This window comes from Rhineura floridana, chromosome 2 (assembly GCF_030035675.1).
Source record: "Rhineura floridana isolate rRhiFlo1 chromosome 2, rRhiFlo1.hap2, whole genome shotgun sequence".
NCBI lineage: Eukaryota > Metazoa > Chordata > Lepidosauria > Squamata > Rhineuridae > Rhineura > Rhineura floridana.
In genome coordinates this window covers 89,363,892-89,380,849 of record NC_084481.1, presented here as the reverse complement: position 1 = coordinate 89,380,849, position 16,958 = coordinate 89,363,892, and the positions used below count along the sequence as shown (strand labels likewise).

At 41.6% G+C, this 16,958-nt stretch overlaps 1 protein-coding gene across 8 annotated transcripts in view; it reads right to left on the bottom strand.

Moving 5' to 3' along the window:
- Nucleotides 1-15,381, bottom strand: part of LOC133376667 (uncharacterized) — a 43,298-nt gene extending 27,917 nt beyond the window's left edge. For 3 of the 8 annotated variants that reach the window (XR_009760549.1, XM_061609235.1, XM_061609239.1), the window contains exon 1: nt 15,124-15,259. Coding sequence is in view for 2 of the 8 variants with exons in the window: in XM_061609239.1 (XP_061465223.1) it covers nt 15,124-15,140 (17 nt within the window). In the remaining 6 variants the exon portion in view is untranslated. Of the gene's footprint in view, nt 1-6,720; nt 6,919-9,609; nt 9,636-15,123; nt 15,260-15,325 lie in introns of those variants that run through there. The other 5 variants (XR_009760548.1, XM_061609238.1, XR_009760547.1 and 2 more) reach the window with 4 other exon arrangements.
- Nucleotides 15,382-16,958: the final 1,577 nt, after the last annotated feature.

The following is a 16,958-nucleotide window of genomic DNA, read 5'->3' as shown; positions in this document are numbered from 1 at the left end:
TCTCTCTCACGCATTCAGCTGGATTTTATTTTTATTTTTGTCTAAACCCCACAGGCCTTGTTAAATTGCTCTAATAAAATATGGTAGAGCTGTATAAAATGCACAAACAGGAACACCAGAAAGCCATAAACATGTTTCCAGCTGTTAGGGTTGAGATGAATAGCCCTGCACCCCAGTGAATGCTTGAAGAGGTTTCCACATGTGGGTAGAAGCCCTGGGATGTGAGCAAGTGGGTGACAAACCATTCTGCCATTTTGCAAAGCATTACATTCCTTCTTGACACAGTAACCCTAAAACAGGAGGCTCGCTTTGGGAAAGATAGCACCCTCCAGTTTGAACAGGGACCTGGGATACATAGCTTTAATGGGTCCATCTAATTCTAATGGGTCCATCTAACTAAGTCCATCTAATTCACCGCTCTGTCCCTACTAGCTTCTTGTTCTAGCGGGTCAAAGTTAAAAAAATACAAGGGCATGTCCATATAAGCCCAGTTCACTACCTGAGCACACAACAGGAAAGACAGGAAGCAATACCAGGAATAGATACCCCGCTTACAGGATGGTGTCCCTTACTCTGCTTTTATTTCTGCCATTTGGGCCTGTGAACTATGGAGACATCAGTGAGAGTGAGCAGCGCATCCAAGAACTGGAGGGTGTGGGGAGGAAAGAGCTAACAGAGAACTCCAAGCTCTGTTGATTACAAAGTCCCATCTTCCAACAGTTTAATATTTGGGGATGGTGTCTCTCTCCTGAATACGCCTCTCCTAGCCTATTCTTTGCATGGCTACTTGGAAATCCACTGAGTTCAATGGACTTAAGAACATGGGAAGCTGCCTTATACCAAGTCATACCATTAGTCCATCTAGCTCAGCATTGTCTGCACTGGCTGGCAGCAGTTCTGCAAGGTTTCAGACAGCAGTGTCTCCCGGCCCTACCTGGAGATGCCAGGAATTGAACCAGGAACCTTCTGCATGCAGAGCAGATGCTTTACTGCTGAGCTATGGCCCATTGCATTGTGCATTGTGCAGGGCTGGATTAAGACATGCTGAGGCCCTAAGTGAAGACAAGATTCAGAGGCCTCATACCATAAAAAAGAAAGAGAAAAAGGTTTTGGGAAAGTGGCAAGGAGGGGATTAACGGAAATGGTGCTTGGTGTGGAATGGGACTTTAGAACGTGTTGGTAGGCTAGCTCCCATTGTTTCCCCTTGAGGTCTGAGGTGAGTTTGGGCAACCTGTGGATGATGCAAGTAGCCCAGCAGCCTTGGAAGGGAAATTGATGGGATTAGGTGTGGATTGGGAAAGGGAGGTCAGGATTCCACATTTTGGTGGTGGATTTCATATGAAAGTTTATTTAAGCCAAAGCAATTTCCAGTTTAATAAAACTTCTTAGTTATCTCCAACATATTTAGAGGCCCCTCATAATGTGAGGAAGCCCTAAACCACGGTTTACTTGGCTTGTTCCTAAACTTGACACTGGCAGGGGTGGTAGAGGGCAGGGAAGGCCTCATTTTTTGGTTCTGTGGCCTCCAAAGCCTGGCACATAATGATGAAGTCATTTTCACATTTCACACACAGGATTGTAAATCTCTTTTGGCTTTTGTTCTCTTTATATCAGTGGATATGCACTCAAAGGGGATATGTGTGCTATAAGGAATATATGGCTTACTTGGCTTGTTCTTAAATCCAGCACTGACTGACTGATTTGTGTGTGTGTGTGTGTGTGTAAAAATCCCAGTCTTGTTACATCTTAATTTCATCTCGTGAATCTGATATTCCTATTAGGAAAAATAATAAATATTATGGAATACATGGCAATCCATAAAGATATCATGGTTCAAACAATAACTTCCTTCACACGGTCATGGCTTCTGTTCTACACATTGCAAGCCCAGGATTACAACACAGCAAGCCTGTGTAATGTATGGTTCAAATCCTGACTCAGCCATGAAGCTCACTAGTTGGGTCAAAGCCCAGCCTACTTCACAAGGTTGTTGTGAGGGGAGAGGTGTGCACTACACTGAGCTTGTTAGAGGAAAGATGGGATAAAAATGTAATAAATAAAGAATGAACAGGCTCAACGTAGAAAATTGTTAAACAGAAATTTCCTGTATCAGCTCTGTAAAATTCCTTTTCCTAAAATGCTGAATTGTGAGCTTGCCTGGCCTTTCCGATACTGGTATTTGTCTCCTCCCCTAGTTTTTATTTAAGTGCCAATGCACTGCAGTCAGTTCCCAGACATTTAATAGATGTGCCTTCATGTAAGTATATCATATTTCCCTCCAGATATAGCTTCAAAAAAGTAAGCCAAATCTTATCCAGCATCTTCATGATTTGTTTGACCTTTAAGGGGTGGCTTCTGTGAAGTTAGCCAGTGGTTTCACTGGCAGCTCTGGCTCCATTATGAGAAAAGCTGAATGATGGTTGAAAACCCCAGAAGCCTATATGGATGAAGGTGGAAGGCAGCAGCAAGACAGCAGGTTTAAAATAAGTCAAAAAGAGGTCTCTGGTACTTCCTAGGAATTCAACAGAAAGAGGCTTTTACAGTCAGGGCTTATCTACACCGTGGTTTACTGTGTGTTTGCTGCTACTCACATCTCCTCTTAATTCACATTGTCCACATACATTACTGGAAAACAGAAGCTATCACACAGTTTCCCTCCTGTAAATACGTACTAACCCAATCTGCTGATAATACTAAAAGTGGAGAAAAATACGTCTCCGCTCCACTCCACTCGCGTTTGCAGATGCTTTGCTTCAATGTTTTAGGTGGGTGTGTCAATTGTTACTTTTTCATACACTCTTTCTACACCCACTATATCCTCCCTTCTTTTATTTTGTTTCCTGTGGGTTGACAAGAAACTTCTGGTTGCTCTCTTCAGTTGTGCTGGCCTTTTTTATGTTGCTGCAAACAGCTACAGGAGGCAGATTACTGACAGTGTTCTACAGCTATTTACTTCAATAAGCAGCCCCACTTCTTGGCATATGAATGTGCCTTTATTTCCCACACACACAGTTGTGCGCAAAATGTAATACTGCTCAAAGTTTATACTTTCAGCTGTATCAACTCAAAATAAAAAATAATCAGCAGATTGGGTTAGTACTAACATCATGTTAGTAGCATGGTGGTTTAGTGTGTTTGCTGCTACTCACATAGGTGGCATCATCTATTTCTCCCTTATTTGCAGATACCTGAAAAGAGTGAGGAAGGTTTTCTTTTTCTTTTTCCCCCTAACTTGTATGCAAAGGTATAATACAGCTCAAACAAAGGTTTGTACTTTCAGCTGTATCAACTCAAAATAAACGTGTCCAGCTACTTTCTTTGTAATTGCAATGCTGGATACCCGATTTAACATATCTAAAGGCAGGTAGCTATCTGGTGATGCGTTAGGAGACTAGCCCTTCAATCTCAGCTTGCTGGGGCACTTAAGAAGCTTTTATGTAGATGAAAGTTGAAAAAGTATCAATATATAAGGACTCAAAGCACAAATAATAGCAGCAATACAAATAAATGTAAAAGTCATAGATCATCTAGCACAGCATATTACAATTGCTAAAATAAAAATAAAATAAATTCATTTGCCCACAAAGACCACTGACAATTCAAATGAGGTACAGTAGGAAGCAAACTTTCAGAACACCTGATCTAGAAAGTTTACACTAATTTTGGGTGCTGTGCCCATGGGGTATAAATGGAGGGACGTGTGTTCTTTCTCTAACCTCCTTTTGCCCAACATTTTTTGGGTTGTTGTTTTTCCCCCCTTTTTTTTAAATAAAGGAATCTACTGAGGCCAGTAAAATAAACTGAGCATGTTCAGTTCCTTAGCAACCAGAGGCGGTGGAAATGTAAAATTAGAGGGCCTGGTCATTAGGAAACTGCATGATTGATCCTTCATAGACGAAGGATTGCTGGTGTAAATTGAAAAGACCGTATTGGCAGCTACCGTATTGATCACTCACTGCAGATGATGCAAATAGAAAATGGAGGTAAAAACAGTGTATTTAGTACAAAGCAATGCTCCTGTGTGGATAAACCCTCGGACATTAGGATGTTCTGCCTCAGGGAAAGGTTTGTCTAGATGCTCAATTTCACCCTCTCCATTCTGTGGTCAGCTAAAATTCTCACTACATCCAGTAATTATATAGCCAGGAGATTATACTATGGCCAGCATGGATTTTTCGCATTCCACAAGTTTAAATTGAAAATACCCGCCATGCCATTCTGATGCTTCCCATAAGCTCATTTCAAAACAAAACCTTACAAAACTTATAGTCTTGAACTCAGAAATGATTGCTAACAACCTTCTAAGTGTTCATGGTGATACACAAAATTGTCAGAAAGAATCGAGAGTTCAAAGTGTAAAACAAGAGAAAAAAATTCAAACCCCTGTTGGACTTTTTTCTGTCAGTGGTCTCATAATTTGTTGAAATGAATTAAAAATCAGCCATGTTGACAGAGTATCTGTAATCCTATTACTGACCTTGCCCCGAATTCTGACCTTCATCTTCTGCAGCTTAAAAGTTAAAAAAAATGCATGGCTGATTTTTAATTAATATAAAAGGTCCCTTCTCAAACTGGGTGGAAGTAACGAGCAGGTACCACAGGGCTTGGTCCTGGGCCCAGTGCTCTTTAACATTTTTATTAATGACTTGGATAAGGAGGTACAAAGCATGCTTATCAAATTTGCAGATGATACAAAATTGGGGGGCATAGCTAATACCGTGGATGACAGAAACAAAATTCAAAGGGACCTTGATAGGCTGGAGCATTGGGCTGAAAACAACAGAATGAAATTCAACAGGGATAAATGCAAAGTTCTACACTTAGGAAAAAGAAACCAAATGCACGGTTATAAGATGGGGGATACTTGGCTCGGCAGCACGACATGTGAGAAGGATCTTGGAATTGTCGTTGACCACAAGCTGAATATGAGCGAACAGTGTGATGTGGCTGCAAAAAACGCAAATGCTATCTTAGTGTGCATTAACAGAAGTACAGTTTCCAAATAGCGTGAAGTACTAATTCCCCTCTATTCAGCACTGGTTAGGCCTCATCTTGAGTACTGCATCTAGTTCTGGTCTCTGCACTTCAAGAAGGATGCAGACAAACTGGAACGGGTTCAGAGGAGGGCAACAAAGATGATCAGGGGACTGGAAATAAAGCCCTATGAGGAGAGACTGAAAGAACTGGGCATGTTTAGCCTGGAGAAGAGAAGACTGAGGGGAGATATCATGGCACTCTTCAAGTACATGAAAGGTTGTCACATAGAGGAGGGCTGGGATCTCTTCTGGATCGTTCCAGAGTGCAGGACACGGAATAATGGGCTCAAGTTGCAGGAAGCCAGATTTCGACTGGGCATCAGGAAAAACTTCCTAACTGTTAAAGCCATACAACAATGGAACCAATTACCTAGAGAGGTAGTGGGCTCTCCGACACTGGAGGCATTCAAGAGGCAGCTGGACAGCCATCTGTCGGGAATGCTTTGATTTGGATTCCTGCATTGAGCAGGAGGTTGGACTCGATGGCCTTGTAGGCCCCTTCCAACTCTACTATTCTATGATTCTGATTCTATGAAGAAATTTAACATTGAAGTCTATTATAATGTTGGGCATGCTCAGTAATAATCAATTGTCAGTGTTCTAAAAGCCAGACTCACATCTATTTGACATGGCTGATCATGTGGCCACACCCACCCCAGACCTTTGTTTCACTTTAGATAGTCATGGCTTCCCCCAAAGAATCCTGGGAAGTGTAATTTGTGAATGGTACTGAGAGTTGTTAGGAGACTCCTATTCCCCTGACAGAGCTCCAGGAGCCAGAGTGATTTAACAGTCAGCCCCTCTTCTGAGAATTGTAGCCCTGTGAGTTGAATATGGCCTTTCCTAGCAACTCTCAGTACCCTTCACAAACTACACTTCCCAGGGTTCTTTGGGGGAAGCCATGACTGTCTAAAGTGAAATAAAGGTCTGGTGTGGATATGGCCAGGGAAAGCTTTCATTTAAATTAGGTTGGAGACTACATGTGCCTGCTGTAGAATAAAAAGGTGGGGGAAACCCTGAATGCAATGATACTGTTCACAATGGTTTCCTTCTAGAAAGGAAGGGGGCTTTCTCTCTGCCCAGTGCCTACCCACCCAATCTCCTCCCTTTCCCTCTCCTCCTTCCTACTCCTACCCTTCCTCCTCTTCTCTTCTCTTCCCCTTCCCCCTTATCCCCTTCCCTGCCCCTCCCCCAAGTCAGTTTCACCTATCCTAAGCATGATTGTACAGGAGTAAATCTCACTGAACTCAAAGAGCATGCAAATGATCAGACCTGCCTTTTCCCTCCCCCTTCCCTCCTGTCCTTCCCGCTTCCCTTCTTCCCCTCTCCTCTCCCTTTTTCCTCCTCCCCTACCCACGCTACACAGGAAGTGGTTGGACTATGAAAGACCAACCCAAATTGTGTTTGCATTTTGATAAATTTGTAGGGCAGTACAATATCTTAGAGAGGAGGTCAGGTCTCCTGCTCCCTGGTGCATTCACTATAGCAGCCCAATTTCCCTGCTTTTTAAAGTTTGATAGAAATATCTGTTGGCTAGAGGTACGTTCTTAAACTGCAAGGGGTTTTTTTGCCTATTAGTGAATTCTTTCTTTCTTTCTTTCTTTCTTTCTTTCTTTCTTTCTTTCTTTCTTTCTTTCTTTCTTTCTTTCTTTCTTTCAATTTAAGAACATGAATGATGACACACATAAAAACACCTGGTCCAAGCTTGGAAGGATCAGAAGAGAGCATTCTGATTCCTGTTATGGAAACACCTCTGATCCGAATACTGGATCCAAATGTCCCAAGATTGCAGGAGGCAAGGCTGCACACTCCTTGATGCTGCTGCCCAAAGCCGACACCTTGAATTCTGCATGGATGCAATCAGCATAAAATCCAGTTGTCTCTTGGGGAACAGAGTAAAATGGTTACATAAATAGAGATAGAAGGCTCTCCTCCTGTACCCCGCCCTTCCTTCCAGGAGGAGCCCAGGGCGGCACTTGGGAGCTTAAATGTAGTACATGAAGCTCTAGCAGGTATTGCCCCATTTTATTTTCATAAAAGTGGAACCATACACACTCCCTTACACATGCCTATTGATTCCTGCTAAGGAAGAGAATGATCATCATCATCATCATCTGCATTTGGAGAAGCATCATCTATCTTATTCCTCAGAGTACCCATATGGCTCTAGACTGGGAAGCATATATATTAACTGCTCAAGAACCTGAAGGAGTGGGGTAGTGCAGGGATTCTGCTGTCCTGGGAATTACACTTGGTGCAGAATACAGTTGCAGGACTACCGATGAGCTGGGACGGTATTTTTGAGCACCTTTCACCATTACTTAAACTTAAAGAGCTTCATTGGCTTCTAATGACCTTACTAACTTAGCCCAGGCAATGGGGAGCTAGAATATTGGGGGGGATTTCTTCCCTACTTTGTTTAAAAAGTTGAAAAAGATATTCTTTTAATCCTTTCAAGCTGGTTCCATTTCAGAATGGTTTTGAAGAGTATACCGTGGCTAGAGCCTTAGTTGCAACAGTTTTAAACCTTCACCCAACTGTGCAAATCATCATAAATAATTCACCTTATTTAACTTTTCTCATGCAAACTTTTTTACCACCAAAATAGGGTGTGTAGATTTGCTGGTGGGGCCATGAGAAGCAATGTTAGCTGGCTGGCCAAGGGCCGTAGAAAAGAGACTGTGTGCTTGTACAGTTGATTGTAGCACCTACAGTTCAGAGAGACATATACAGTGCCTTGCAAAAATAATCAGACCTCTGATCAATGCTATCATATTACTGAATTACAAATGGTACATTGTAATTTTGTTCTGTATGATATTTTATTTTGAAACACTGAAACTCAAAATCAAGTATTGTAAGGTGACATTGGTTTTACGTTGGGAAATGTTTGTAAGAAACATAAAAAACTGAAACATGTTGCTTGCATAAGTATTCAACCCCTGTGCTATGGAAGCTCCCAGTTTTACACAGATGAAACAAATTGCCCAAGGACACAATTACCTTACCGTTGGCCACCACCTGTGAACCATTAAAGTTGTTATCACATTGTCAGGATAAAAAACCCACTGTTGAAGCATCATTGATGAGGCTGTGGATCTGAAGGAAAATGAAGACCACAGAGCATTCTACAGAAGTGAGAGATAACGTAATACAAAGGCATAGATTAGGAAAAGGGTACAAATTAATATCCAAGTGTTGGATATCCCAGTGAGCACAGTTGGATCAATAATCAGGAAGTGGAAGCTGCATCACTTCACCCAGGAACTGCCAAGAAAAGGCTATCCCTCAAAACTCAGCAGTCAAACAAGAAGGAGACTTATGAGAGAAGCCACAGTGGGGCCAACACTTTGAAGGAGCTACAGAGTTCAGTGACTGAGAGTGGAGTAATGGTGCACCAGTCAACCATATCAAGAGCTCTGCATAGCACTGGCCTGTATGGGAGGGTGGCCAGAAAGAAGCCGTATCTCAAAAAGTACCATCTGAAAGCACATCTGGAGTTTACCAGAAAGCATGAGAGTGCCCCAGCTGCAATGTGGAAAAAGATTTTGTGGTCAGATGGGACCAAGATAGAGCTTTTTGGCCAAAACTCAAAGCGCTATGTGTGACGCAAACCTAACACTGCCCATGCTTCAAGACAAACCATCCCTACAGTGAAGTATGGTGGTGGCAGCAGCACGCTGTGGGGATGCTTCTCATCATCAGGGACTGGGCACCTTGTTCAAACTGAAGAATGAATGGATGGAGCAAAATACAGGGAAATACTACAAGAGAACCTGCTTCAGTCCACTAAAAACCTGAAGCTTAGGAGGAAATTCACTTTTCAGCAGGACAATGATCCCAAGCACAAGGCCAAATCAGCATTGGAGTGGATCAAGAACAGAAAGGTGAATGTCCTACAGTGGCCCAGTCAGAGTCCTGATCTCAATCCCATTAAGAATCTGTGGCACTCTTTGAAAATTGTAGTCCGCAAGCAACATCCAACTAACCTAAACAACCTGGAGCAAATCTGCCAAGAAGAATGGGACAAAATCCCTCCGGCACTATGTGCAAAGCTGGTACATACCTACCCCAAAAGACTTAAAGCTATTATTGCAGTGAAAGGTGGCAATACGAAAAATCAATGTATGGGGGTTGAATACTTATGTGAGCAATATGTTTCAGTTTTTTATGTTTGTTACAAAGATTTTGCAACATAAAACCAATGTCACCTTACAATAATTGATTTTGAGTTTCAGTGTTTCAAAATCAAATATACAGAACGAAATTACAATGTACCATTTGTAATTCAGTAATATGAGAGCGCTGGTCAGGGGTCTGATTACTTTTGCAAGGCACTTTGACAGTCAATAATTTCCTTATGAAAAGTTATGTTTATAGATATTAATTTAATTTTTAAAGTGGAACTTCTCTTCATTGCTTTCCTGGCATGGCATAAGAGACCAGGGTAGTTAGTTCCAGGAAGCAGCTGCCTCAGCAGAACTGAACTCACAGTTTACGAGCTTACTAAAATGTTGTACCTGTACAAGGAAGCCTTTCCACACATGTACACTTTGCATGCTGCAGGACTCACCTTTGGTGCATCTGTAGTTGTGTGTGAAAATTCGTTCTCAACTTTGATATATGTGTTGAAACCATACAAGTGTCCAAAGATTCATCAGAGAAAAGCAAACTTAGTAATCTTGGCTTTTGAAAGTAACATATTTGCAGGAATTTCAAGTGAACAGGTCCTCTGCAAGTTTGCAGAAAAATCACAACTTTCTTAACAGTTCAGATCACTATGGTAGGATGACTTGCACAATACAGTATACATTTATTTCCTAGTCACTGTTATTTAGTTCACAGAGATGTTTTGCATGTGGAAAATATTGTATTTTAATTGATTTGCTTTTTTGTAAACTTCACAAGTCATAGTTTCTAACTAAAATGCATAAATTGGGGTTTATTTTTGTCATTATGAAAACTTCCCCCCCCCAGAAACCTCTTTTATAGTGACCAATGCCCCAACCCTTCTGCCCCCCATTTTTATCTCTGTCCATCCACTGAAAATTGCCTTGCCACACTCCGGGGGGGGGGAATCTGTATGCTTGGTGCTCACGTTTGTTCCATGGCATGTATGTGAGGTGTGTATGTTTTCCCTGGTGTGTATGTGATGTATGTGCTTACACTTAAGTCATTTATGGAGGCTCTCCTCTGAGTGCTCTTGCTGTCATGGGGAGAGAGAGGGCCTTCTTCATTATGGCACCCCATCTCTGGAATTCTGTCCCCAGGGAGGCATGACTGGCACCTACTCTGATGCCCTTTTGATTTAAGGCAAAGATTTCTTTATATTCCCAAGCTTTTTAGTTTTGTTTTTAGAATTTAAGTTATTTTATGCTGCTGAAAACTGTTGACATGTTTTATGCTGCTGAATCTTCCATTGTTTTTAGTTTGATGCCTTTTATTTTGTATTTTTATTGTTTTATTGAAATGATGTAAGCCACCCTGGAAATACATTCTTTATTTAGAATAAAACAGGCAGATAAAAAAGCTGTAATCTAAAGAGTGCTCTGCCATGCTCCAAGACATTCAGCCTGTTTCTCTTTGATGTCGCACACAGAGTTCTTCCTGACTTCACATTCCGTATCTCTTCTCCATTGTGCTAGTCAGTACTGAAAGATTCATGCATGTTTCTTTATCATTCCTTTCTAGAATGTTCACTTAAAGATTGACAAAAAAATAGGAAATGCAGAGAGGACAACAGAGGTAGTAGATTTGCGTAGAATTTGCACATACTAATTTGTATGTAGTTTTAAAAATAATAACTATAATTTGAATAGAAATCCATATCACCGTAGTGGAGAAGAGTGTGACCACGTGACCTCTGTACCTTCTCAGTCTGCTGTTCAGGTGCTCACTGTTGATGGGCAACTTGAAGGTTCCTCTCTGCTGTTCCTACTTAGTGTTCATTCATCTTTAAGCTGAACTTGGACTGAACAACCCTTCAAACAGAGGACTCCTTCAAGGAGTAGGACCCCCTTCTAATGGGCCTCCACCTAGGACTGTCCTCTGTAAAGTAGGCCTTTTGACCGCCCTACTTCCTCATACACCAACCTGTAAAAAGATGCATTTGGGAAGACAAGAGGAAGGGGAAGGTAACATAGGGACAAATGTCAATCAGAATCCAGATGCAGGTGACAGCTCAAATAGTAGTTAGTAGGGTAAAGGCAGGGGAGGAGACTCTGTCACCACATCCCCAACTGAAATGAAATCTTAAGTACAGTAATTGCATTTGCTCATATTTCATTCCCTGTTTCCTTTTCCATCTTTCCTTCTATTGTCTTTCCGGCTGCCGAATTTCAGATTATAAACTTTCGGGGGGGGGGGGACAAAAACAAAACACAGAGACCAGTATTCTCCCCCTCATGTCATTCTATCAAGTGCTAAGCACATCAATGCCACTATCTATCAATCAGTAATTTGCTTCACTCAAATGTGTTGAGCAGCTCAGGGGTATTATGTATTTATTTATTACATTTATATACGGCCCCATAACTGAAGCTCTCTGGGCGGTTTACAGCAATTAAATCAATAAAAACAAATATACAAATTTTAAAATACAAAAAACAATTTAAAAACACAATTTAACTTTTTTAAAGACCATTTAAAAACACATGCTAAAATAAAATGCCTGGGAGAAGAGGAAAGTCTTGATCTGATGCTGAAAGATAACAGGGTTGGCGCCAGGCACACCTCATCAGGAAGATCATTCCATAATTTTGGGGGCCACCACTGAGAAGGGGTAGGGAACCTTTTATCAGGATCAGCCTCGTGGGCCAAATTTGACAGGTGGGTGGGGCTGTTCACCTGTCAATCACATGACATCATTGTGACATCACAAGGTTGACAAGGGGCAGGAGGCAAAGTGGAGAAAGAATTCTTCCCATTGTGTGTAATGGGGAGGGAAGGGAAGAAAGCCTGCATATCAGCTGACAGGTTTAGGGTTGCCAGGCTCAGGGCATGAGACTGATCCTGTATCTTTAGAAGAGAAAATCAGCCAAGTGCAGGTGTTCCTGCAACTCTGTAATGGGAAAAACCACAAGATGGAATTCTACCTTCCCCCTGCACAACTTTTAAAGATACAGAAGACCTCTTGGTTGCCAGGCCTGGCCTCCCTGTGGGTTGAGGGGAGCTCTGGTAACCCATGGGAGGAGGGACACTCTGGTGACTTATGGGAGGAGGGCTTTGGCAACTCATGGGGGAGGGAAGGGAGAGGGCTTTGGTGACCCATGGGTGGGGCAGGGGAGCTTTGGTGACCTATGGGGAGCAGGGTAAGATTTGGCAATGAGTGGAGGGGGAGGGGGACTTTTGGCAACTCATGTGGGGGGAAGGGGAAGTTTTGGCAACCCATTGGGGGTGGCTTTGGTGATAGTAGGTGGGGATGGCAGCAGCTCCTAGTAGCAATAATAATAAAGAAAAGATCTTGCACAAGGCCTCTTTATCAGAATTTTAGTATAGCTAAATATCAATCTTGCACGAGGTATCTGCACCTAATAGAAATGGATGTGTCCTCCCCATCCCCAAAAGCAGATGCCTCAATTTTTCCTTTTGTAAAACATAACTAAGCGCTGGTAAGTTTGCAAGACTGCACATGTCCTAGGGGGCAGGGAAAGTTTAAAGGTGTGCATGCACAGGCACAGAAATATTTGCATGCATGCCCAGAGGAAAAAAAAGTAATGTAAGTCAGGGAAGGAATGACTGAGGGGAGGGGACAGAAAACAAAGCACAGATGTATTCTATTCACATTCTGTCTATTGTGGATGGAAAACAGTGGGATATCTATGAAAAATCCAAGACAAAAAAACAGTGTGTGTGGACATTGCGTGCAATCATGCACACTATAAAATCAGATCTGAATGCAGAGATGTATAAATATGTCTCACCAAAGACTTCTGAGGAAGCTTAGCAGTCATGGAATAAGAGGAGAGGTCCTCTTGTGGATAAGGAATTGTTTAAGAAGCAGAAAGCAGAGAGTAGGAATAAACGGACAGTTCTCCCAATGGAGGGCTGTAGAAAGTGGAGTCCCTCAAGGATCGGTATTGGGACCTGTACTTTTTAACTTGTTCATTAATGACCTAGAGTTAGGAGTGAGCAGTGAAGTGGCCAAGTTTGCTGACGATACTAAATTGTTCGGGGTTGTTAAAACAAAAAGGGATTGCGAAGAGCTCCAAAAAGACCTCTCCAAACTGAGTGAATGGGCGGGAAAATGGCAAATGAAATTCAATATAAACAAGTGTAAAATTATGCATATTGGAGCAAAAAATCTTAATTTCACATATACGCTCATGGGGTCTGAACTGGCGGTGACCGACCAGGAGAGAGACCCCAGGGTTGTAGTTGACAGCATGATGAAAATGTCGACCCAGTGTGCGGCAGCTGTGAAAAAGGCAAATTCTATGCTAGGGATAATTAGGAAAGGTATTGAAAATAAAACAGCCAATATCATAATAACGTTGTATAAATCTATGGCGCGGCCGCATTTGGAATACTGTGAACAGTTCTGGTCGCCTCATCTCAGAAAGGATATTATAGAGTTGGAAAAGGTTCAGAAGAAGGCAACCAGAATGATCAAGGGGATGGAGTGACTCCCTTATGAGGAAAGGCTGCAGTATTGGGGGCTTTTTAGTTTAGAGAAAAGGCGGGTCAGAGGAAACATGATAGAAGTGTATAAAATTATGCATGGCATTGAGAAAGTGGATAGAGAAAAGTTCTTCTCCCTCTCTCATAATACTAGAACTGGTGGACATTCAAAGAAGCTGAATGTTGGAAGATTCAGGACAGACAAAAGGAAGTACTTCTTTACTCAGCGCATAGTTAAACTATGGAATTTGCTCCCACAAGATGCAGTAATGGCCACCAGCTTGGATGGCTTTAAAAGAAGATTAGACAAATTCATGGAGGATGGGGCTATCAATGGCTACTAGCCATGATGGCTGTGCTCTGCCACCCTAGTCAGAGGCAGCATGCTTCTGAAAACCAGTTGCCGGAAGCCTCAGGAGGGGAGAGTGTTCTTGCACTCAGGTCCTGCTTGCTTGCAGGCTTCCCCCAGGGACCTGGTTGGCCACTGTGAGATTGGGATACTAGACTAGATGGGCCACTGGCCTGATCCAGCAGGCTCTTCTTATGTTCTTATGTTCTTTTGTCTCAATTAGTTTCAACATTCATTTGCACATTCATCTAGAATTTTCCATTCTGTTGCAATTAGTTTGTTTTGCACAAGTCCTACTTCTATTTTGTTGTCCACTGATGTGAAAATATGTGTGATTTTTAATGTATTTCATACTGCATGATAGGCATGCATATCTCAGCTATCAACAGATATTTACAAATCAATTACCTTCCCTGTGTTCCTTTTCAAAATTAATGACTTTCCAGAGGAGTAACCCTGTTAGTTTTTGCAGCAAAAACAACAAAAGATTTTGTGGCACCTTAAAGAAGAGGTTAATGAAGTGGCTAATGGCCCTCTGTAGCTGCAAACCTAACCATGTCTACTCAGAAGTAAACTGCACTGAATTAAATTGGGATTACTCCCAGGTTAAGAAGGGTTTCGGACTGCAGACTTGTTATCTTAATTTTATGGTTTAGTATAAAGTTAATCCTGTCTCATATCCCTCATTTAGGTGTCACAGAAGGACAGTTTAGCACCCTGTTGACATTTTGATCTTTTTGTCCTGAACGGTATGAATTCCTATGGGTATATGAAACATTTTATAGACACTCTCTTTCATTCAGAGTAATGCCACTTCCACCTGCATTTTTTGCTATGCAACATATTTCATAAATGCGTATCTTATACAGAAAATGTCATGTGCATGCAACTGCTAAAACATAGCATGTTAATTTATGCTTTAAATGTTTGTAGTAAACGCTATTTTGTTTTTGATAGCTTGAAATCCTCAGATTTTAACTGAGGAGCACAGATAAAGTAAGCAGGCAACAAAAAGGATCACTTTCCATGTGAAAAGAACAAGAATGAATGATGCATTCCATTAGTTTTTAAAATTCACAATAGGAAACAGATTAAGGCTGCAATCATAATCCCACTTACCTGGGAGTAAGCGCCATTGAATTCAGTGAGACTTACTACTGAGAAGAAATGGTTGGGATTACGCTGCCTCTGGCAACAAACAATTTATCGGGTCTTATTCAACTAACTCAGTGTGCTAGCAGAAGCCAGTACAAGGATTCCCACTAGCACAACGCAAATTTCCCTCCCTCTCTTCCCCCTGCTTACCCCCCCCCCAAAATACCTGCTTTGGAGGGTTAGGACAGCCCCCAGAACACTGCGCTGGGGAAGGAAAGAGGAGATTGTTCTGATGGGCAAACAGAAATGCTTGCGCTAACGGAATTATCTCTTTAGTGCTATGTTGAATACAACCCATCGTCCACAAAATCAACAAACCACACTTCAGAAAAAAGAAAAACAATGAGACCCCTCTTAGGACAGCAGAAATTATACATCAGTAAATATGTAAATAAAGTAACTTGCAAATCAGTTTACGTATCTATTCATGTATTATGCGTGTTTGTTTTTTCAAAAAGCTTTCGTTATAGAGAACTAAGGCAAATCGCAAAATAGTAGGAGTCTGTGCTTTGATGGGGGTCAAACAGGCAGACAGAAGGAAATTCACTTGATTGTCTGCTTTCAAGAGGTCCCTTGAACATCCTTACCTGAATGACCCATTTGTGACAAAAACCCTCAGTCTGGAAGCACCTTTAGGCTGCAACCCTATTCTATGGATGGAACTAGATCGTATGCATGTTGAAAGGCATAATAAATAGGGATTAAAAATCTGTCCGTTTTGGTTCTCCGTTTCTCAGTTTTCCAGTCTTAAATTCAATTCTGTACATTTCTGCAGTAATTTGTGGGATTTTTTTTAAAAAAATCCTAATGAAAATTCTTCAGCATTTTAGTGCAAATTTCTCCTAATGAACACATTTGTAGGCAGTTTTCACTAATTACACATTTTTGCAAGCAATTTCTTGTCATATAATGGATTTTTGTATGTTATTTTCATTCATATATTCATTGTTATGCACACTTTTCCCTAAAGTATTTTATTTATTTATTTATTATTTAAAATATTTCTATCCCGCCCTTCTACCCTATAATAGGGCACTCAGGGCGGCTTACAAAAATAAAATCAAACACGTACATAATAAAATTGTAAACAGTAAAATCACAAAAACATTAAAATAAATTAAAATACATAAATACAATTAAAATACATAAAACACTATATATATATATAGGGAGTGGTACTAAAGGGGACTACAAGGGTAAAATTTAACATAGAAAGCATAAAACCATAAAATCAGTGTCAGGCTCTACCTTCAGTCCTTCTCAAAGGCTCTCTGGAACAACATCATTTTCAGAAGTCTCCAGAAAGCCATCAGGGAGGGAGCAGAGCGGACTTCTTGGGGTAGGATGTTCCAAAGCTTGGGGGCCACAGCTGAAAAGCTCTCTCCCACATGCCTGTCAGTCTAACATCTTTCACTCCAGGTACACAGAGGAGACCAGAGGCAGATGATCTTAAATCCTGGGCAAGTACATATGGGCATAAGAGGTCCCTCAGGTACATTGGTCCAAGGCCGTTTAGAGCTTTAAAGGTCAGAACCAGCACTTTGAATTGGGCCCGGAAGCAAATTGGGAGCCAGTGGAGTCGATAAAGCACAGGGGTGATATGCTCCCTGCGCCGTGCTCCAGTTAACATTCTGGCTGCTGCATTTTGAACCAACTGTAATTTCCAAACCGTTTTCCAAAGCAGCCCCACATAGAGTGCATTACAGTAATCAAGCCTCGATGTCACCAATGCATGTGTCACTGTGGCCAAGTCAACTGCCTCCAGGAATGGACGCAGCTGGTAGACCAGTTTGAGTTGG